Source organism: Gasterosteus aculeatus, chromosome 16 (genome assembly GCF_964276395.1).
Source record: "Gasterosteus aculeatus chromosome 16, fGasAcu3.hap1.1, whole genome shotgun sequence".
Lineage (NCBI taxonomy): Eukaryota > Metazoa > Chordata > Actinopteri > Perciformes > Gasterosteidae > Gasterosteus > Gasterosteus aculeatus.
In genome coordinates this window covers 1,976,951-1,999,675 of record NC_135704.1, presented here as the reverse complement: position 1 = coordinate 1,999,675, position 22,725 = coordinate 1,976,951, and the positions used below count along the sequence as shown (strand labels likewise).

Sequence of the window (22,725 nt, the reverse complement as noted above, 5' to 3'; positions counted from 1 at the left end):
ATGAATCTGACTTCTTCCATTTAGAAGTAACTTCCATTGATTTTTTTTTCCTACAATTAGTTTTTTTGTTTTGTGTGGGTACCATTATGCACAGTGAAGGACCATGTTTTCAAATCAAGGTGGCTTTCACTAATGTCTTGTGATTGATTTCATTGAAATCTGGAGAATTCTCTAAGTGTATGTGCCCTTCATACACTGGCTCTTACATGTGTACTCAACAAAAGGGCTCTACTTCCATGAGGCCCCCAGGGACCAGAGGCCGTGTTACACCAAAGGAGACGCAACACAGGGATTTAAACAGAAACAAGGAGATAGTTTATTTGAAATGTACAAAAGCTATATACACACACACACACACACACACACACACGCACACGCAGACATGCACACACGCACACACACCATAGTAAAACTGAATTGGCGCATAAACAAAAACATTTTCAAGGCTACGTATAAATTTAGCGAATATAATAAAAGGAGGAATTTCCAGGACGAGTTCCCCAATCCGGTCCAGAACAGGATGACTTCATCAAAGTCTCAGTCCTCCCTGGACTCTGCAGTTCACCCAGAGCCCAGGGGAAGTATGTGGTGCAGCGAAGGACGGGGGTATGAATGTGTTAATTAGGATTGAATCACTACTGGGAAAACAGAGAGGTACTTGTATATTCTTTTTGAGAATAGTCTTCAGACACAAGGGTTCATATGCCCTCATACACTACACAGAGGAATATGCTTGTCCTGTTCAATCATTTACCCTTGTGAGATGGGACCACAGAGAGTTAATGCGTCTGTGCCCGGAGGGCACAGAAGGAAATCAGATTTTATAGTGCCAGTGCCATCCCAAAGGGCTCCGGCCATGATGAAAAAGCAGTTCATATCTGTGGATCAAAATGTTGTAAAACCACGTGTTCAAATTAGGGCTGTCAAATGCGAATTTTTGTGAGTCACAATTAGTCCAAACTTGTTGCATTGTATAAATACATTGAATTTCGTGAAATTTTATTTTAATTGTATAATGAAAGCAAATGCACAGTTGCAGAATCCCATTCAATCTTTATTATGAGTAGTTGAAACTCAGCAATAAAAAAAATAGGTTGTGCACAAGACAGGTCACTTTAGTGTCCCTTCTTTGCTTGTTTGTTATGCCGCAAGATTGAATTAAGCATGAATACAAGTATTTATGTATGAATTTGTACATTTATATTTTCTGGGTGCTGACTGTTTATTAACCTCATCGCTTTAAAGGGGACATATTATAAAAAAATTACACTGTGGTTGTCTGGCATGACGACCAACCCCCCAGAACTGGAAAAAACAATGTTTTTGTATGACTCCTGTAATGAATTAATAGTAATTAATACAACCTGTTTAGATGTTTCAGAGTTTGCTGACATCCCGCCACCCAACACATCCCCCCCAACACGCCGAAACACCCCTCAAAACCCTCAAAATGTGCTGTAGTCGGCTGAACAGTTGTCTACATAACGTCCCAGGCTTTGAAGGCACGAGAACCAAATGGATTCATTCCATATATGAAGACCATTTTCCAGCAAGAATTGGGAAAATGCTGTGGGTTTGCGCAAATCCTTTGGAAACGGACCTTTTTCCCAACTAGGACCAATATAACGTTGGACCTAAGACTGGTCTTGTTTAGGAGGGGGGTCTTAAAGAGACAGACGCTTCAAAGGAAATGTTTCATCCAGAAGGTGAATACACAGATATTCACAGACAATACAAAACAAAGGATATGCTTTAGCATCAAAGCATCTGAACGTCCTAAAATGAGCACGTAATGTCTCCTTTAAGGACCTTTGGATCTTTGATAATGTCTTTGCGGAAAAGATTATACAAATTGATAGAGTTGTAAACCTTGTCGCATAAAAATTCAACTCTTCAATTAACTTTCATATCAGTTTCTCACAGTAAGGATGTCTAGTTACCACTGCAAAAAACTCTTCACTTCCCTCATTTATTATAACAATAGCTCAGCCTGGTGACACTATTCCTCTGTAATCCACATGGTTTGCAAAAAAAAGGTTCAAAAGAAAATCTAGTTCAAAATACATTAATTATCCATTCTGATTTCATAGTAGAGGTCCATATGATACTTTACTTTTGACAGCCCTAGTTTAAGCATAAAAACTTGATAGAAAAACTTAAGTACAATCCAGTATAATCTATACACATCCTCAAATTCACTGTCTGCATGTCCATTTACTGGCAACTCTATTTTCATGAACTGCTTTCAGTACAACACTATTACAGCAACAGATACTGAAGGGCAACTGTTTGTTAGGTACCAAAATAGTTGTAGTTAAAATGAATGGATTTTAAACACATAATTATATATATTGTACTAAAGCCTTGCTATACCTACTATTATTTTTTCAAAGTAAAATATCATAATCGGAAGGAAATATTACAAGACAAGCATATTACTATGGACAATGGAGAAAAGCATTTCGGAAATAGCCAGCATTGCAATATTCAATCAGTGCTTTGTGTCGTCCATATATTCGGGATGTAGAAAGAGTTAAGACTGGATGGATGAGAAGCTGTTGAATTGCTCTCAGCTTATCAGATTGAGAAACTTGTTTTCTTCAGCCAAGGCTGTGAGCATAGAGTTCATGTCACCAATGGCCATGTTGCCAATCCCTGCTGGTACGGACGTGAGGGTGACAGAGTTACGAGGGGTGGTGAGACGGGAGGAACTCTGTGAGAGGCTCTGCAGGAGGCCAGGACTCAGTGTGCCCGACATTAGGCTGGAGTGGTCCCCATCATCTAGCAGGGTGTCGAAGTCAATCTGGGCATGCTCCGTGCCAGCTGCTGCATTTGTGGAAGAATCCACAGTACTGCTGGAGACGTGGTTGACTCCGGGTGAGGCCATGTGGTCTGCAGCAGTGGTGTTGCTGGCTGGAGCATGACTAGCACTGGGGGGCATGGAGGCATCAAAGCTGACTGAAGTGGGCGCAAACATATGAACCTGACCCGAGTAGAGCATAGCAGAGTTTGGATTTGCAGAGTTGCAGTTGTGGGCTGATGAGCCTGTGGGCCTCTTTGGGCTCGCCTCTGATGTGTCAGTACCAAAACTGGGGTTCAAATCGGATGACTTGGGTATTCGGTTTGGTTGCATCATGCTAGACCCAGTCTGTTGCCTGGCAATGGCCTTGGGCTCTATGGGAGGCCTCGGTTGTAACATTCCTCTGCCTCCATTATGGATGTTGTGCTGTTGAGAGACAACACTGTAATTTTGCTGCTGATCCACTTGGTTCACATGACAATACCCATCCACCTGTGTCCTTGCTCTGTAACTGTGCACTTCTGTAACTGCCATATTGTTCCGGGTAGGTCTCACGCTAGTGCTCCCAGATATAGAATTTGGGATTATCTCCTGGCCAAACCCTTGCTGAGGACTCATTTGCTCACTCATGTTTACAGGGTTGCATTGCCTCAGTTGCTGATGCTGCTGGGGGGGGATGCTCATCATCCTCTGGCTATTGTGGTTTGCATACCCCTGTATTGACATGTTCTGACTCATAGGCACTACCTGTTGATTGCTGCCCAGGCCCTGACCTTGTCCCTGGAAGGATCCCAAATTATGTCTTGGCTGAACAACAGCCAGGTTTCCTCTTAAAGGATGCTGATGTTGTTTGGAGAGCTTTTTTGTGGTATCCACAGTGCCTGAGCTCACCTCGTTCCATTGCACCGGCATGTTATTCTTGTTCACATTGCCTGGTGGTGCGGAGAAGGGCTGATGGGAGCTACCAGGACCCATCTGCTGGGATTGCATGTCCTGACCAGACTGAGTCATGTTGGCATCCGCCATGGCCATTCTCCTCTGAGCATAAAATGATGCTGATGAGGTCATGCCTGTCTGATAGCCCTTAGTCAGATTGTTCGAATGGAAATCCCCTTGACCCAAGTTGTGACCTGAAGGCCCAGAATTCTGGGACCTAAGATACTGCACAACATCATCTGGAAGCACCATGTCATCCTCTCCACCCTGCTCCCCCCCAATTATCATGCCATCCACAGCCATGTTTTCCATGGCTACATTCTCAGAAATGCTTGGAGGTCTGGGGGCAAATGGGTAGCGTTGCAGGCTGCCATCAGAGCGAGTGTAGCCCTGCATAGTCAGTGCTTGGTGGCGTTCAGCTGGTGGACCATTCACAGGGTTCATGCTGTTCATACTGTTATAGCGCTGAACCCTTGGAAAGGACAGAGGGTCCAGAGTGGGACGACGCACTGGATCACTGGCACGACGTGGAAGACTGGTGGGTACTTCATGGGGCATCATGCTCCGAGTGCCATATCCTATATCACTGCATCGCCGAGGCACAGTTCCAAAATCTGGCTGATGGAATGGGTGCAGCGTGCCTTCCTGGGGGTCACCGTAGAGTGCCATGCGGGTCCTTAGGCTCATTCGATCCATATTGGGGAGAGGAGTAGGTGGAGCTCCACCAATGGCAGCAGCATACTTTGCTTTAAGTCGATAATGCTGCGCTGGTGTCAGACTAAGGACGCTGGGTAGACCTCCTCCACCGACACCACCACCTCCACAGTGGCTAGCCTCGCTGGAGCGCCGAGACAGATCAGTGGAGATTGGGTCATAGGAGTCAGCCGAACTAATATTGTTGTGACGGTTAGTCCCAAACTGGGACGCCTCACTGGAGCGGCGGCTGGAGTAGCAGGGTGAAATACCGGAGGAGCGCCGACTCATGGTGTAAGCTGAGCTCATGGTGCTGGTGGTGCTGTCACGGCGCTCATTCAGCTGGTTCAGTAGTGTTATTTCAGATGAAGACAGGTCACCAATGCGTTGACCAGGGTACGAACCACTTAAGTTACTAATCATGTTTGAGCTCTCCAGCAGGGAACCTGGCAGAGGAAAAGGACTTGATTAGATAATGACACCAGGAAATTATTCAAATTAAAATGATAGACTAAGCATTTCTGTGCATGGCCATTGGACTCACTCTACAAGTAGACATGATGCGATTCAGGCATCTTGCACCCTCATCAAGGACTGTCAAGGACTCCCAATACTGCAGCAAACATCTCCTCAAGTCATACTTACCGACTGCAGGTATGGGAGGCAGCTTCATGCTGCTGCGTTGGCCCTGCGGTGGTTGGGGGGCAGAGTTGACCCAGGGGCAGGAGTCCCTCACTGTCTTCAGCCTTTCCTTCTTGATGTTCTCCAGCTTGATGGTGACCGTGCCAACATGACCCACAGCTTTTCTCAACTGAAGCCCCACCCCAGCCTGCTGTCCCCCAGCGGAAACGGTGGAGTCAACCATGGGGCAATCATCCAGTGCGCTGAGGTCCCCGAAGCTGCCCCCGCTGTGCAGGGCCATCTCTACTCCACTGTCGTTGTTGTTGGCGCTGCTGAGCGGCGACGGCTCACTGCTACATGACGAGTGGCCACCAGGACTGGACTGATACGTCTGATGGAGGACAACAGGGAGGAATTTAATAGAACAAATCAAACCGTAGGAGCTGTAGTTTGAATAACAGAGCTACATGCTTACTTTTTAACTAGTAAATAAGAAATGAAATGGGAAATACAGAGGGAAATAATAAAAGATAAAGTGACATGCCAAGTTCAGAGAACTCCATTATGTATTCTTCAATATTAAATAATCACCACATTAAGGAAATTCTGATTGTAATAGTGTTTAAATAACTAAAAGGGGTCTATAGTTCTCGTTATTCATGAACACATTTATTTATTCATTAACAAGAAAATAATTGGATACCAGATGACTTCTGTGAGCAACAATCGAGCAGTGACAGTAATTTAAACTGGACGAAAATGAACTAAAGTCTTGATTTACAGCTTGATGCTGCCACTATTTCAACACACATGCTTAGACAGTCCCAGCTTCTGCATTAGTGTGACCACAACTTCTATCATCGGCCGACCGTAGAGGCCACTGCTAGACATCTTGTGAACAGGAAAATATACAGTAGTTTTATGATTAAGTATGCCTGTGTCTACATACAATACATGCATATATGGGCATCCCATATAAAAATGTGAAAATGGATAATCATGCAAATAGAACTTTTCACATTCCGTAAGAAGGCCCCAATGTAACACAAAACGTTTACACATCTTCCCATGCTAGGTTGTGAGAGTCACAGAGACAGTTAAGGTGCTCACCTCAGTGATGTCTGTCCATTAGAAAGGTTAACTTGAAAAGAGCAAGTTCAAGCAACAACCAGAGAGGTGAGTTAGGAAGGATGCAGGCAGTACCAGCGGTAAACATTAACCCTCAGAATATTGTTAGTAGTTGGAAGAGGAAAACAGGAAAATAATCGCGTCCAAAACACACACAGGCATGCAATTACATTGTCCTTGTCAGGTGACACTGATCATTGGGTGTGCTCATCCTTTGAAATGCAGTCAATCAAACTCCAAAGTGAAAAAAACAATCAAAACAATTCATTTTTTGAGAAGAGATTTGTTTGGGGTTGTATTATGGGATGTTACGCAGGTCATCGCTACCCACCATAGAGTTCTCGGTCTTGATGGATTTGACTTGTAGGCAGTCTTCCACTCCTCTAGAGGTGCTGTTTGCCTCCACCCTCCCGTCTGCGATCTTGGAATTGGCTCCGTTCTCCCCGTCGCCTCTGGGCGGCTGTGGCCTCGGAGGTGCATCGCTTCGTTGTTTCTTGGTGACATGGGCATCGGGTCCGTGGACTGTCTTGACGTGCTTCCTGAGAGAGCTGGGGTCCGTGTAGCGCTTGGTGCAGCCCGGGATCTTACACACGTATGGTTTCTGCCAAAAATTAACATTATACATAATTTGTACTACACATCACTAAACAGACTGTGGGTCAAAATGCACGACATCCAGGTGAGTAAACAAACCTCATTGGAGTGTGTGCGGTTCTGGTGCTTGGCCCGGTCCGAGGCGTTGGAGAAGGCCTTATTGCACCCTTCGTGTTCACACACATACGGCTTCTCCCCCGTGTGAGACCTGAGGTGGGTCTTAAGGTTCTCCAGGCGGGAGTAAGCTTTGGCGCAGCCCTCAAACTGCAGAGAGAGGAAGACAGACGGACAGACAGTGAGACGGGATGCCTGAGCTTCTGTGCTGTTTGGTGCAGCTGGCTGGAGAATACTAATAAAAATGCTCTGTGCGGTTACATTTTTAAATGTAATCTACTCTCGGCCTTCTGCCTACAGTGGGATGCCACACAAAGACAAAGCAGAGCGACAATGTGGTAAAAAGGGCAATTATGTGAAATATCTAAAGTGAGTGTGAAGGGCGGTAGAGCTCTTTGACTGGTGTGCTTTGTTGAGACAAAGAGAAGTCTGTGTTTAGCCTTTGTGTTCACTTGTGCTGCACAAGCTATAATTTGGTATTCATTCTGAGCAGTCATTGTGAACATAATTGGCTTTGAAATTAAAAGGGAATCAAACTTGACTAGCTCAGAAATCGGATCTAAAAGTCAGAAGATTCTCCATTAAGAACTCAAGGGGAGTTAAAGTGTTGGGTGGAGATGCACGGGGGATTCGCACCGAGAATACACAGCCTGGTCTTATTAAGAACCCACGGCCCCCTGCTTGTCTGCAGATTTTAATTACACACCCACGCTGTCAATCAGCTTTCTTCACTCTCTCCTTCACAAGTCATCTGTTTTAATGCATTCACAAGAGCAAGCTTTGAAGCTAAGCAAACATGCCCCCGATGTGATCTTCACACAGCAAATGAAGGCTTCAATAAAACCCTCATGATTTTAAAAAGTATCACTCGCTCTAAGCACAAGGAAGTTCCAACGGAAATGTTCTTTGGTCAAAGCGAAGGGTTGAAGCGCAGAGACCAGTGAGTGAGCGGTTATTCTCTCCCAGTCAACCAGACAGTAAATCCTGAAATGCATGGGTGTTTCTTTGAACAAATCCAGCAACTCAGGTTTGGATGACGCAGAACTTTTAAAAACACAATCATATCACAGGAAAATAATTTGTTTGCAAAATAACCCTGAAGATGTCACCAGGGTATGTCCACCTGGGCTCGGAGACAAAAGCCTGCATTATGAATCGGGGGTGTGGAGACGTTTAGCTAGGAAGGTTCTGTCAAAAGAGCCATTGTTTGCATGTAGGAGATTTCCTTTTAAACAGCCATAACACATTGGTAGAGATTGCCTTTGGATACAGCAGCCAATCAGGGAGTCCGATGGGTAGTAAGGTAACCAGCTAGCTTTGCAGGTATAAGAAGTACTCACGGTGCATTTATGCGGCTTCTCCCCCGTGTGACGCCTCATGTGGACCACCAGCATGTACTGAGCCTTGAAGGGCTTCTGCTCCCGTGAACACTCCTCCCAGCGGCACACAAACTCCTTCTTCTCCCCGTGGATGTGATCATTGTTGATGTGCTGAGGAGACAATTTGAATTCAAGTAAATAATTGCACTGTAGCGTCCACCAGGGTATGCAGGCGTTAAGACAACGGGGTGTGTGAGCCTGTGTGCGTATTCATTGAAAAGGGTCAGCAAATTCTTGTCTTTTTCCCACCAGAAGACACACACACACACACAAACACACACACACACGTGGTGATGATGCCATCCATTATGGCTGACAGTTATTATGCATCTGTCAACAGGAAACAAAAACTATAAAAGCTTGTTTTGTTTTTTCAGGCTGTGTGTGTGTGTGTGTGTGTGTGAGGGGGGGACGGGGGGACTTCCTTGCATCCCGGTGTAAGTGATCAGGAAGAGGCTAACCGAATTTTTCTTTGTCTTTTTATCCTCCATTCTTCTTCCTTTTATTGGATCAGGAAGTCGGTGAGGGACAGACACAAAGTTTCCTGTGCAAACTTAAAATGCGCGTTTTTGCGAGTGAAGTAGCTGCAGGTAAATTACATTGCTAACACAACTGAAATCTGTTTTAAACACAAAATAATAATAATTTGCACCGCTGGAGAAAGAGGCAGTCAGTTACTCCTCCCCCAATGTGTCGACCTGCAGTTATCTGAATCATTCTTTCATCCAACTCAAACGACTTACATTGCAGACAAATCATTATTGCACACATATACAGACGGCTGTGAACAGATGCACTTCCAACCCTTCATCCTGTGCACCACATGCAAATATCCTCACGCCCAGAGGAAACACTTGATTTCCTGTCTGTGACCACTTCTCCACCAGTGCAAAAGTGCATCGTCAGCGATTCTACCGGGATCTATTTTAGGTGAAGGAGGAGTGGAAGCAGGCGGAGGTCTCTATTTCCAGGTGACTGCTGTAAATCTGTCATTTAGGGGCTCTTGACAGAAATACTTTGGTTTTTTGTGCTGATGTTAACCTTGTGTGAGCCCCTCGGTGTGCTCAGGGAAATGCTGTGAGGATTTGTTGCAGAACAAAATAGCCATTTCAAACCTGGGATTCTCTCTTTTTTTAGGTTGATAGATAGCAGAGGCCTAAAAAAAAAAAGACAAACATTGTCCTGTGCGAATTTAAAAATATGCTGGCCTCATTGTCCAAGTTCACACCAGCAGTCCAGCTCCCGAATCCTGGAAAGCTCTCAGAGTTTGTGGCTCGGTAGCTGGGGTTCTGGCAAAAGTTCTTCGAGTTAACTCGCTGACTCGTTGCGGCCAACGGCAACCTGTCCCTCACAACCCCCCATCTGCCCGTGGGTTAGCGGACCTGACACATGCCCGCCGCTGTGACGGGACTGGAAAACAGGGGGAGCGTGAGGTTCCATAACCTCCAGAGCTTCTGGCATGACGATGGATTTACGGCCGGCCCTCTGGGCTTCGGGGCTGGGGTGGGGGGTCAGGGGGTTGCTAGCAGTCTAAGGTTAGGGGTCAGGGGTCAGGGGGCTAAAGGGTTGATGGCTGGGACGTGGGGGCACAGCTGCAGGGCTCGGGCTACAATGTGGCGAGAGCCGGCAGGCCTTATTAACGGTGCGCGTGGCAACCCAACAGGAAGGGATCCGTTACAGCCCGGCGTTCGGACCGGATTCAATCGGCATGGTTTGAACCAGGAGGAGGACAGTTGTTTGTTTGAACTTTTCACTTTTCACACAAACAAAATGTGGTTGTTCTGATGGCACAATTTGGAAGTTGCTACTGAACTAATAATGTTGACGATGGCACAAAACATGTGTTCTGAAAGACTTCAAAGGGTGGAGACAAAACAGAGCGGGAAAGTCCTTCAAATCACTCACATGAACGAGCTGGTCCTGGGTGTCGTACTCCTTGCTACAGCCCTCCCAGTGGCAGTTGGTCTCGTATATGGCCTCAGGCTCCTGTTTGCACTCATCTTTATCCAGATCCTCACTCAGGTCCAAGATCCCCCCACAGTGGTCCTGAAGAAAGCGCACAGCATTGTGTCAGAGAGGCAGCACAGACGTGTGCACCCAGCAACCTTTAAAAAAACGACTAAAATAAACAAAGTAAAGACACAGTCTGACCTGAAGCAGTGTTCAATTTGTTACAGAAGCATTCTCTTCTTTGCATCTTTCTTATCTTATCTGGCACTTGATCCTAATGAGTTGTTGCCTGATGTGTCTCAATGTGGGACAACACCTTTTGTCATTGATTAAAGTGGCTTTCTTATGCACTAGCTATAATCAATGAGAGCCAAAATGCAGTGAAAAGGGTGTCTATGCCTGAAGCTGTGCTAGAGATAACTAAGGTGCCAAAAAAAGATCTATGCATATTAAGTAAATGTTCAGGAAAAAGATATTGGATCCTGGTTTGGAATGTGAAAGCTGGAAAAGTGACATTGCATTCAAAGATTCATAACCACTGTTTGATTCTCCTACCTGAGAGGATGGGGAGATAGGCAGTGGACCCTCTGCCTCCGTCTTAACCTTTGACCTCTTGGTGCTCAATGGGTTCACTGTGCTACTCACTGCTGGGTCTCCACTGGCATTCTGAAGGACGGATAAGGGAAACAGGGTTGAAGCGGCACAACTTCAGGAGACACGCTTGACAACCGTAAAAACAACCCACGACGCAACAAATAATTTATTCACCATCACAGAAAATTGTAACATTCTTCTTGTTCTATCCATTAGCCCTCTAACTCATTCTCCTATTCATTTGACCATCCATCACTGAATGAAATCGAATGGAATCCACAGTCACCAGTAGCAGATGGGATTCCGATACGAGTCAAGGAGATACCCTGACATTTTTTGGCAAAGAGATGTGGGGAGTCGTTGTTGCGCCAGGCACAACTACCATAAGTCAGACTGGGACCTGCCGCAGAGACTAAACAGTTCAGACTGCTTTAGGATTGCCAAAGCCACATGGAAATATGAAAGAAGAGGAGTTATTGCCGTCGGTACGGACGGGGAAGGTGACAGGGTCGACGATAGTGGGGGAGAGCTTTGATCTGCCAATGGATTTAAGACGACAACACACAAGGCCTGTTAAAACTCTAATGGAGACAAAAAGAGAGGGAAGAACGTAAAGCAGCTGATCAATGATTGTGTGTGCGTGGGTGTGTATATTAAGTTTCATTTGAGCGGGTCCAATACAAGAGGGGGGGTCTCCTAATCCCACCCATATGCTCAAGTGCAGTTTGGCATTTCTAGGGGCCTCCATGATTCATTTAGTTAGTCGAATACCAAGAGAAAAATATGGTTCCAATCACTGCTGAAATGATGCCGAATGTGTGCGTTGTGCTCGTGTGCTGGTTCGTTTGTGCATTTGTGTGTGTTAGCACGCAATAAGGTGCAAACATGCTAAACGTGTGTTTATTCATGACGAGTTGTACATTTACAGCCTTCATCCTCAGTTTGGAACATTGACCATGTTGACCAATATGAAATTGGCTATCAGTTGATCATTTAAAATCAAGTTTAAGGCTCCTTTCCATCTGAAGGGCTGTGCACATGTGCAATACCGATCAGGCACACTAGCAAAAATGTCAGCACTTTGGCACTGGAAAATCAAACCATTAAAACACAGCTGTGTTTTTGACACTGTCGATTCTTAAGTTTGGGTATCGGCATCAGCAAGCAAACAATCGTATAGGAACATCCGCACGACCAATCCCCACCTTACAGGTGTTGACACACTAATCAGAAATCTGATGTAGTACATGGAAACCTCAATCTGGTTTACACATTCATATGAATGGGATTTAAGAAAGAATTTAGAATGTAGATAAACCCGTTAATCTTTGAACTATTGGTATACAAGTGTAAGACAAAAAGGTACAAGGTATCCCATTCCTACCTGGTTTGCTTCAGAGCTGGAGGTGTTGTGGGAGGTGGTCATAGGTGAAGCAGCGAGAGGGTGTTGGCGAGCAGAGAAAGAGGAAGGCGATGGATGAATGAGAGGAGGTGTGTGGCCAAAGGCGTTGAGGCTTCTCTGATGGGACAGCAGCTGCTGGTACGCCACAGGGTTGATGGGATGAGGGAAGCTGAACGACGGACTGAGCAAGTGCAAAAGAGAAAGGAACTCTGGTAAATATGATGACTGTCTAACGGCCTATAGGACTAAATGCAAACAGGATTCAGATTACCAGCCAGCAGCATGCTGACTGGATGCATGTAGTATTGGCCTTACAGTAGGATACAAATAGGGTCGAACAATGAAAAGTTTAACTTGTTAAAATACTTTGAATTAGGCATATAACTAAATAATAACATGTGTATTATTTGTCTAATTACCTGATCCCTCCGACTGAAAGGTGCCCGTACGAGCTGCTGGCGGCCGAGCTGGAGCGCGAGTTGTTGATGTAGGCCACCAGGGAGTTGGGTGAGGTGCGGATCATGGTCTGCAGGTCAATGCTCGCATCTGACAACGGGGAGATGGACAGCGCCCTCTTCCTGCTCAGCCGGGGGGTCAGCCGGGGGCTGGAGAAACGTGAAACTGGAAACAGACGCAGGGAGACACAACGAAGACGATGTCAACCATCTCGGCATTGCTCCCTCAATGGGTGACCTCAAAGCTGGATAGCCAACGGCTTCATTTGCGCACAGCCGGCAGATTGGAAAACGCTGTTTAACTTCCTCAAACTTCCACGAAACCTCTGGCTGTCCACAGCAGAGAGCAGCAGCTCCCCTGGACCGTGTGAGAAGACACATTCGGCCCCCGAGCATTGTAGTAGAGGTCACAGCCATGCCGAACCACTCTATCGCCTGCATCTCTCTCACACACACACACGCAGTGTTTAACATTCACGTCCTCTTATGCATAATGAATCGGCCCCAATCATTCTCTGTAATTGCCGTGATAGCGATCTCTTTCAAACCGCTGTACTTGAGCAAGTTAAATGGAGGCGATTTAAACAAATTGATCCAGGAATACCATTAAAAAGAAAAAGAACAAGGTGGACTCACAAAAGGTAGCGTTCACAGCCTTCCGGAAGGCCTGGCTGGTGCACGACTTTCTCACAGAAAAAAAGCACCAGAAAACGGCTACTTTCCCATGGACTGAGAAAGAAAGCTACCTTTTTAATTCCTACCGATACTCCATCATTTGTGTATATTTATTTATTTTGCAGTTGTGGGCAATACGTCTCTCTGACTCCCACAGAAACAGTGACAGATCACTTGCTAGAGACCAACAGGTGCTGCTTTAAAAGGGGAGGGGGGGGGGGCAGAGAGCAGGGCGGCCTTTGTGTGCACGTGTAATTAGGTCTTACAGCAGACATCATCAGAGGCGCGAGAGGCAGGAAACTCATAATGGGCCCATCAGAACCCATCTACGCACACATTCGCTGCATGTTGGCTGCTGTCAGTGTGGAGCCCACACCCCGGCTCTTAGCTGGTGGAACTCACAAAGCCTCCAGCGAAATGAGTCCAGGCACCGCCATAATCAGCGCGCCAGACCTGCACCCATAAACCAGTACGCTCCTTCCAAAACCATTATGTTTGGAGGTGGCGAGTCGTAAAGCAGAGGCACATGCACTTAGTTAAAAAGCCCCCCGAGACGATAGACAGTAGTTTGGGGTGAAAAAAGTAAAGGAAATAAAATGGTGGAGATGATGATAGAGACGTGTATGAAAGAGTTGGCAAAAACAACAAACGATCCTCTGGAATGTGCTTCTTTAGGGGTAATAAATAAACGTCACCTTTGGTTAGCTACACAGAGGAGTAAAAAAGAGAGATGGGGGGGGGGGGCATAAAAAAACTCAGACGATCCTCCACCCGGACCCCTTATGAATGCCGACTGTCTCGCCAACAGCTTTAATGGGAGATATGTGTATTAATATTCCCCCTCTATAATGCAGGAAACAGGCCTCGCCGCCCGGTGGCCTGGCAGCCTGGCGCCAGCCTCGCGCTTCTGGGCACGGCGCCCAAAACGCCGCCCTGCGCCTCGGCCGGCAAAACCACCCCCTCAATCTGTACCTGCGCCTCTGCTCGGGAGGAATCTACAAGAACGCCTGCAACGTCCGACCTTCTAAACCTCAGGCGCAAACAGGCTAGTTTGGTTGCTGCGTTGTTGTTACTGGTTGAACTTACTTTAGCAAATATGGAAACAAATGTGCGCACACAACTCTCCGCACTCGGTGAAGGAGTGTTTTATAGGTGGCGGTTATAATTGAAAGGGTGAGCAGGTTCCGGCAGGGAGTGAGAAAACAGATGTTGCACAGGCCATGGCGGCGCGGCAGTATGTGGTACCATGCCATGTGTGTGTGTGTGTGTGTGTGTGTGTGTGTGTGACTGCATCATGGGCTGGTTGTAATTAGGGGATCTGGATTTGTGTAGGTCATAATTACAGGCGGTCCAGTGCACATTGATATAGCTGAGTAAAAAAGAAAAAAAAAAGTATATATATACACACACACAGTATATGATGATGTGAAGAGACTGTGATAAGAATGATTTGAAGCATCTGCAGAAGGCGTTCCAGCTGAAACAGTGTGAGCTGGTGTCGCTGCGCTCGCTAACGTTGCTGCACTGGGACCAGTGTTACCAGGCTCACTGGAAGAGATCAGAGGGTCGGATCGCTGGTTCGATCCCTGGCTTCACTTGTGTCTGTCCTTGGGCAAGACAACTAACCCAAATAGCCCCCTTGGCCATGACTACAGTGTGTGAATGTCAGCGACTGATGGGCGGGTGGCTCTGGTAGCTCCAGTCATGTAGTATGAATGGGTGTGAATGGGTGAATGATGACATGAAGTGAAAAAGCGCTTTGAGTGGTCGGATTACTTATGCAGTGTTGCGTGGTTGTAGCAAAGCAACAATCCAACTTATTAAATTCAGATACCGATAGAGATGCCTAGTCTTTGGGTACCACACACAGTAGGTATTAATGTGCTCCTTTGGTATTATATGTATCGTCATAAGAAATAGGATTTAGAATTCAACTGCTAAAATTTTGAATGCAGAAAATCTGAGTGTATAATTGATATTAACATTGAATGAATTAATATTTCGTCACAGGACTCACTAGTTTCAGACACCATCGTATCTGGACTTAGACCAATAGATATGGGTGAACATTATTCAAATCTTTATATTATGTTATTCTTAAATAAATTCCTTCATTTGACTTGAAATTATGGTTTTAAAATATACATATTATTTTGAAAACTGAGAATAAATACTGTTGAGATATTAACCAATACAACTTTTCAGTACATGATTTGATAGTTTGACTCAGTACAGACTTTAATTCAACCGCTATGCTACGACAATGTACATGAGAGTCATAGCCCACCTCTTCAGTGCAGCTTGAGTCCATGCCAGCAGGGCCCCCGGCCTCCACGTCTGTAGCCATGTGGCCCCACGTGACCCCCACGGGCTTGTCGGAGTGAAAAATGTTTATTTACCCTGCTAAATCTCATTAATACTAACATTGTGATTTTATTAGTGCTGAATCCTCTATGAGCCCCCAGTGTCCAGCCCAAAGCCGACGTTGTGTTTGCCAGCGTGTTTAAACACACACTTCCAGCCATGTGCTCATGAACCAACATATAGTTAAGTGCTTGTGTATGCAGTCGCCCCCACCACACCCCCACCACCACCACACCAGTACACAAACCTATCTCCCTCGCTCGCGCTGCTGCATCGACACTAAAGCCTTTTTCCTCGGGATGGTATACACGTTTACTTTGGCTGCTGCTTTTGTCGTGGGAGCTTCTGCGTTTTCCCGCAAGCGGCTCGGGTATTTCTCTGCCCACCCACCCCTTACATACCCCCTCATACACAAACAGCCTTCTATGTGCCTGCAATGTGAAGTAGCATCCTTTAAACTCTGCTAACCGTGGTTCAATGTGAATAAGGCCGTGTTCCTCAACAGCCCAGCTCAGTTCTAGGTGGAGATATCTCTGAGAGAAACATATGGCATCTATGAAAAAGTCATTTCTCCTCATAGGGGAACTAGGCCCATTCATTTATTTCTGTATCCAGAACCTCTCTCCAAAAGCCCCAAAACGACTAAGTATGATTGATCAGGCAACAACGTGTCTATTAGCTAAGTCATTGCACTTTTTAGATAGGAATGTTCTTCCAGCCCAAGCTCATGCATGTGTAAATTCAAGAAGATTTAAACCAACACCAAAGTACTTGATTTCATGATTTTCTTGTGTTTTTGTTGTTTCAGTCCAGTTTGCTTAACTCAAACTCCTTGTCCGATAAGAACAGGAAATGATTAATGGGTGAAGCACACCGCAGACTGCAGCGTTTCAGAGGCAGCTAAGCGTTGCAGCGAGGCCCTCGCAGACGCCAGTGACGCCATGTTTGTCCATTATCCTGCTGCGATTCTGTGGGAGGAAAAGCTGACAGGCGGCGTATGGATGTTGAAACAGTGAGACTGCAATCAAACAAGCACTCTGCTGCGGAGGTTTGTGTTTTAACTGGGAACATGAAAAGAATTCCCCAAACGTCTGTGGCGCTCTGCAGTTGTGGCATTTCAAACAACATCTTCCTCATATAACGGAGAGGAGAGCAATTCCTCTGTAAGTGTCTGACTTACAGAGGAATTGCCCAAGAGCAAATCCTAAAAGTTATCAAGTGGGACCTGTAGCACTGACCCCCCCCCCACACACACACACACACACCATCACACTTTTCCACAAGCACACTTCAACACAGCAGCACTCAGTGTTTCAGGGCTCAACCATGAGTTTTGCGATTCACTTATCCAGAGGATAAACAGGTGGAGGAGGGGGGGGGGGGGGGGGCGACCATACTATGGGTTCACTGAGGGCTCCCAGTTTTTGCGGTGGGTCTGCATAAATTATTATCGCATAAATTGTTTTTTAATATGGGTTTTATCTCCGCTACCTTCCAAAACCAACGCTGAGGGATGAAGCACATATTTGCCACCTCTGCCACTACCCCCCCCCCCACTCTGGCAGTAAATGAGGCTTTAGATTCAGGCCACGGCTGCCCGCGATGACCATTAGCTGGTCGTCTTGGTCAATAAGGGCCTTGTGTCTCGAGGCCGCAATGGAAGAGCCTGCAGGCTGGCAGAGTGGCAGGAACCGGACCACGTGACTCCCAGCGCGCTCCGACACTAAATGAAAGCTGGCGGGACGGCGGCAGCGAGTGTGGACGCTGCGGCTATTTGAGCAAACAGCCTCGCCAAACCAAGCGAGAGCAAGGCAGGACAGCGGCGGTGGCTGAGGTGGTTGGAGGTAGCGAAGGAAAAACGTGGAGGAGGAGGACAGAGAGGTGGTCTACAGTTTCGGCAAGGCCCCTAATGCTTCCTTTTCAACACCACTTTCACTGTTGTTTTAAAGAGGAATCGCCAAGCAGCCCCACGGCTGAATCACCTCCTTCCCCTCACCTTCGTGATTTCCTACCCGTGTGTGAGGGGCAGATTTATTTTGTCTTTCTCTGGGTGGGTGGTTGGACGGGATGAAAGAAAGAGCGAGGGGCTCCTGGAACCAAGTGGAGTATTTGATGATCAGGAAACGAAAGGGGCCGACTTTCACGGACAGATTTCCACTCTGTGGGCGCTCTGTTCTCTATTCATAAGGGCTGAAGGTTTCTTGGATGCGTTTCGCTGCTGAGATCAAACGCCTGTTCTGGTGCCTGACCGTCATCTTGATAGAGGGCCGGGGTTCTGCGCGAACAGGCGGGCCTCTGTGAGCTCGTGTGCACGTGACCGTCGGCTCGCCGGTTTTGCCCGGCTGTTGGATTTGTGTGGGTATCAGCGCTAAACGTCCTCATCCCTGCTGTCCAGTGGACAGCCGTGTAGCCTACGAGGTTCATCGGTCTTAACCCCCGGGAAGAAGCAAAAGGTCTCAGAGCAACACTCGTCTGCCTCACACAGTCAGAATCTCCTCCCGCTGTTGTTTTGGAGGATTGTTACTCAGTAAAGTCCCACCTGAAACCTCATCAGAACGAGAGACTCTTAGCGAACACGTTTTTACGAGCTCCTGGCCTTTGGGCTTTCAGTGTTTGTGCACCCTCAACTCACAACCAGCGGACCCCATGCTACGTATAAGTCCAAAGAGCTTCACTGGCTTTGATGTGGTGAAGTCTTCCATGAAAAAGCCTCCAGAGGGAGAATGAGAGGATGGTATCAACATGCCTGGTGCTGAGAACAAAGGGCAACATGGCTGTTAAGTCTGGCTTTTACTCTTGTACCAGGGATGAAAGACACATGCTCTAGTATTACCGGGGTGGCCAATAATTACTCATTTTTGACATGGAATCATCAAACTGACATGTCATGTCGGGGATTCAGGAAGCTTTCCAGTACAGGTTTATACGATAGCGGCATTTCTGTATTTGCTAAAAGATCTCTTGAACTTTCTGTCCATCCTCCCTCCCTCCCTTTTGTGATGTTAAAAATCATCAGTTCATAAAGGTGGATAACGTCAGGTGTAGCTATTTAATGTTGACAGAGTAAACAGCTTAACACAGGCCAACATAAAGCTGCGTATGAGCACTTCAGCCATCTGAAAGCCACTGCCTGTTCTCCAAAATGGTTAAGTAGAAGGAGAAGAACCCCTGTTTGTTGAGTTGGGCTGTGGGTTTTTGCATTTCAACATGACCATCAGCAGTGGAGCAGTGCCCCTCGACAATGGATGGATGGAAGTTATGCAAGTCAATGGTATGGCAATGAGAGCATTTGTCTGTATATTAAATTATAAGTTAAATTATTAAGGTCATTTTATGCCAAATCATTACATCTGTTTTTGGACAAACCAACCTTTTCACACACTTATTACAATGTCAACCATGACGTTGTAAAGTTAAACATATTTTACTATGTTACGTAATTTGGGGTTTATAAACAAAATATATTAATAAATTTGAAAGGATTCACAAGTAGATGAATAACATTTGTAACTAGATCAAGATACTATAAGATGTAGCTACAATAGTTTTATATTGTATTATTGTTTTTATTATATTGGCTCTTGATGTATAGGACGTAATTCTCATTTTATAAATAGCTAAATGCTGATACACTGGACTACATCCATTAATTGCTACGGTGCAGTAAAATATTCTAAATTGTATTTCTGTCAAAAGGTATTGCGTCACAAGCTGTCAGTTTATCCTCACCGTCCATGGGGCTGATGTACTCTGGCAGATGAGCAGCCGCAGCCGCCGCCGCTGCCGCTGCCGCACTGCTCTGTATGAGCAGGTCTCCGTAGGGGCTTCGCTGGCTGGCACTGGCCATCAGGTGGTAGTAGTCTGTGGGGTTGGCCCCAGGTGGTGGAGGAGGGAGATTAAAGAGGGCGCGTTCTTTCAGGTGTTCGTGGGTCACTGCAGCAGACATGGGAGGAATAAAAAAAAAAAAGGGTTATTATTTTTCTGCTTCTTAATTTCCCCTCCCCCGCGAATAGACAGTTTCTGCATGTGTTACATTTGAAAAAATCATTATCTCAGAAAATGGATTTGACCGTATTAAGAAAAAACAACAAAGAAAATGGGATTCCAATATTTTAAGTTCTGGTAGGCATTTCTAGCTGCAGTGCTCATTTTGGAAGAAATTGAGCAAATTTTGTAATTTCAGCGAAACAAAGACAAGAACAGAAAAAGGCCGTTGGAAGAACTCAACTGAGGAGACAAAGGATCTGCTTTCCAGATCTGAGGGTTGGGGGCATGCCGCGGGGCATGAGTCTTTTGATAAAAGTGTGTGGTGTCTTGGAGCCTCGCCGGGCCAAGGGAAGATATCTCCAGGGAGTGAGGGAAGCAGAGGGAGAGATGGAGCGGGGCAGAGAGGGGGGCCACCGAGGGAAGGAGTATCACATTCCTGCACTTCTCCGGTCTTGCATTAGCAGTAAGTTGGACGGACTGAGGTCGTGCCCTGCAGGTGCACACACACCCACGCTCACAATGCCCAGGAGAACCTTAATGACGGAATGGTCAAAGGTAATATTGACGTCAGCTGTATTAACACCTGCTCCTAGTAAAGCTTTAAAAGGAACTATAAATGTGAGACATGGATGGGCCTGCATTTTTCTTACATCATACTGTGCCTGTATCCCCCTTTCTTCCAATCCACCCCCCCACAGAAGGGTATAGAAGAGACGGGGGGGGGGGGTTCCACCAGCATGAAAATGAATTTGCATGCTGGTGGAAACAGGGAGATGTGGGGGTTGGGATCACTGGGGGGGAGCAGAGTGATATATTGGGGAGCACAACCTCAGCCTCCCCCAGCCCGTTGACATAAAAGCATGCATACAAATCAAAAAAGGTCTGGATCCATCTAAAGCTATTTGGCCATGGCTGTGCTAACAAGGCAGGACCTGAAATGACCGGGACATTTACCTCGGGTGTCTCTCTGGCTGCCAGATCACGTTGCCAACTTAGCAGAGAAGCATTTCAAGTCCATGCGTGACAACTCTTACGGACACTTTCCAAATCAAACCAAAGTAACACCGGTAAAGTTACCACATTTGTGTGAATTCTCGCTTTTGTTCAGTCATTAACTACCCGAAGTATAAGACAGTTTAAACTGTGGGAGAAGTACATTTACATTTGGAGTTAATCGGTAAGGTTACACTTAACTGCAATGATGCTTTGACCCATATGCCAACCAGTGACAATGCTAACAAGCTGGTGTTGGGCAGGTAGGATATTTACCATCATCACAGATGGGTCACCATTAGTTCTTTTTCAGGTGTATTGGTCAATTCAATTGATTAAAAAAGATTTATGTGGTCAGATATCTTTTCTAACAGTTTGAGCTTCCGTGGTCATTTATGATAATGCTAGGTGAAGTGTTTAGTTATCAGGTATTGGTCAATTCAAATATGATGAAATGAATTGAATATAATAAGCAATGTAATGACAGTAATGACACCTTAATATTAACAATCATTACTGCACCTCTGCTTGGTTAGAAAAAAGCTTGCATGTACCTTAATTTATCACTGGTTTTGGGCTCCGCCATGGGAGCAAGCCAGTGACTCAAATCAAGCACAGCAACCCGTGTAGTGACACCCATTGAGCTAAATGCCCACACACTCATCCTCTACAGGGGAACCCTGGTGCCACTTAACCTGTACCTCATTGTTTGTGTCAATAATCGCTGATGTCTCTCATTCGGCATAAAAATATTTAGATTTCGCAATGGGACAGATGTGTGGACTGGTTACAGTGGGACAGATGGTCTGAGCGGACTGGTTAGAGTGTGATAATATTGGAGAGTGTATAAGGTGCAAGATAATCTGCTGTGCAAACTAAAGTGTGCATGCAGTGAGCTGGCTCCAAGCAGAAACCTCAGGTTTATTGTGGACAGGATACATAAATTCTGAACCCGGTCAACTCTAATTCCTCCTATTTAGAGTCAACTGGTCAAAGTGGCAGCAAAACAAATGTGAACAATTTTCCACATCACTTGCAGGTCTTTATTCATATTGTGTTAATTGCATACGCCATAAGAACACTGAATGTTTCTAGCTCGCAAATATAAGGTGATGATTGCAACTTAACAGGTATGACAGCAATTATGGATGCCACCTTTGTGACTGGGAGTCATCCCATTTGTTTGTGTGTATGAAGTCTTCCGTAGTAGGTGGTGTGAATGTGATAAAGCTAAAGGAATAAGGAGTACTTAGTGTTCCTCATGTGTGATGCTGATGTTCAAGAGGTTTTTTGTGTTTAGTGGTCTAGGTAGTAGTACAACGGTGCTTTTCCCCTGTGCTGCTAGCAACATATAATTTCGATATCAGATCAATATAGTAATATCTTGGTGGTACCATGAGTAAACATTACCTTCAGCAGGGCTCAGTCCCCGGGCCGCCGAGATCATGGAGAGGGTGGGGCTCCCGTGTACCGAGCGAAGGTAGTGCTCCATGTGGGGGCTGACGTAATGATGTGGAGGGCTGAACGGGGACTCACCCGTCCCGGGCGCCACGTGGGGAGACAGACGGATCAGGGAAATGTCTGAGATGACTGGACTGCCTGTCAATCCTGGAGGTCTGCAAAGACAAATTCAAAATCAGACAAATGGAAATAAATGATGACAGAAAAAAGGTGTGATGGAAGAGGAGGGGTCGTACATAACATGTCACATACAAAAAGCACATAGGGTAGGAGGTACCTCCGGTACTAATGGGAGTACTGTGCTCAGCTATCATTGTGAGTGATCTTCATTGGTATGTTCATAGACAAGCCTTGACTTCTGCTTTTCCACCAAAGTGTCTGCAGTCTCAATCCACTTAGACCCTTTTCCCATCCCATTCCCACAGCTAATACATAATAAGCCCCTCTTGTTCGCCTTCTTCTATTAAGCCCTTAAGCAACAGACAAGTCGAGACCAAAGGCCCCCAGGAAGCGTGTTCTTTATCTTTGTGTGGGAGCCTACAGGGCCCCTTACATCAGCTACTACATAGTGCATGATAA

At 46.0% G+C, this 22,725-nt stretch overlaps 1 protein-coding gene across 1 annotated transcript in view; it reads right to left on the bottom strand.

Annotated features, from left to right (window-relative positions):
- Positions 1 to 292: 292 nt before the first annotated feature.
- Positions 293 to 22,725, bottom strand: part of gli2a (GLI family zinc finger 2a) — a 68,612-nt gene continuing 46,179 nt past the window's right edge. The window contains exons 4-14 of the mRNA XM_040201991.2: positions 22,096 to 22,301; positions 19,435 to 19,638; positions 12,631 to 12,832; positions 12,194 to 12,392; positions 10,771 to 10,881; positions 10,171 to 10,311; positions 8,227 to 8,376; positions 6,872 to 7,036; positions 6,510 to 6,779; positions 5,075 to 5,441; positions 293 to 4,875 (exon numbers count right to left, since the gene is read on the bottom strand). Coding sequence (XP_040057925.2) covers positions 2,570 to 4,875; positions 5,075 to 5,441; positions 6,510 to 6,779; positions 6,872 to 7,036; positions 8,227 to 8,376; positions 10,171 to 10,311; positions 10,771 to 10,881; positions 12,194 to 12,392; positions 12,631 to 12,832; positions 19,435 to 19,638; positions 22,096 to 22,301 — 4,321 coding nt within the window. The 3' untranslated portion in view covers positions 293 to 2,569. The remainder of the gene's footprint in view (positions 4,876 to 5,074; positions 5,442 to 6,509; positions 6,780 to 6,871; positions 7,037 to 8,226; positions 8,377 to 10,170; positions 10,312 to 10,770; positions 10,882 to 12,193; positions 12,393 to 12,630; positions 12,833 to 19,434; positions 19,639 to 22,095; positions 22,302 to 22,725) is intronic.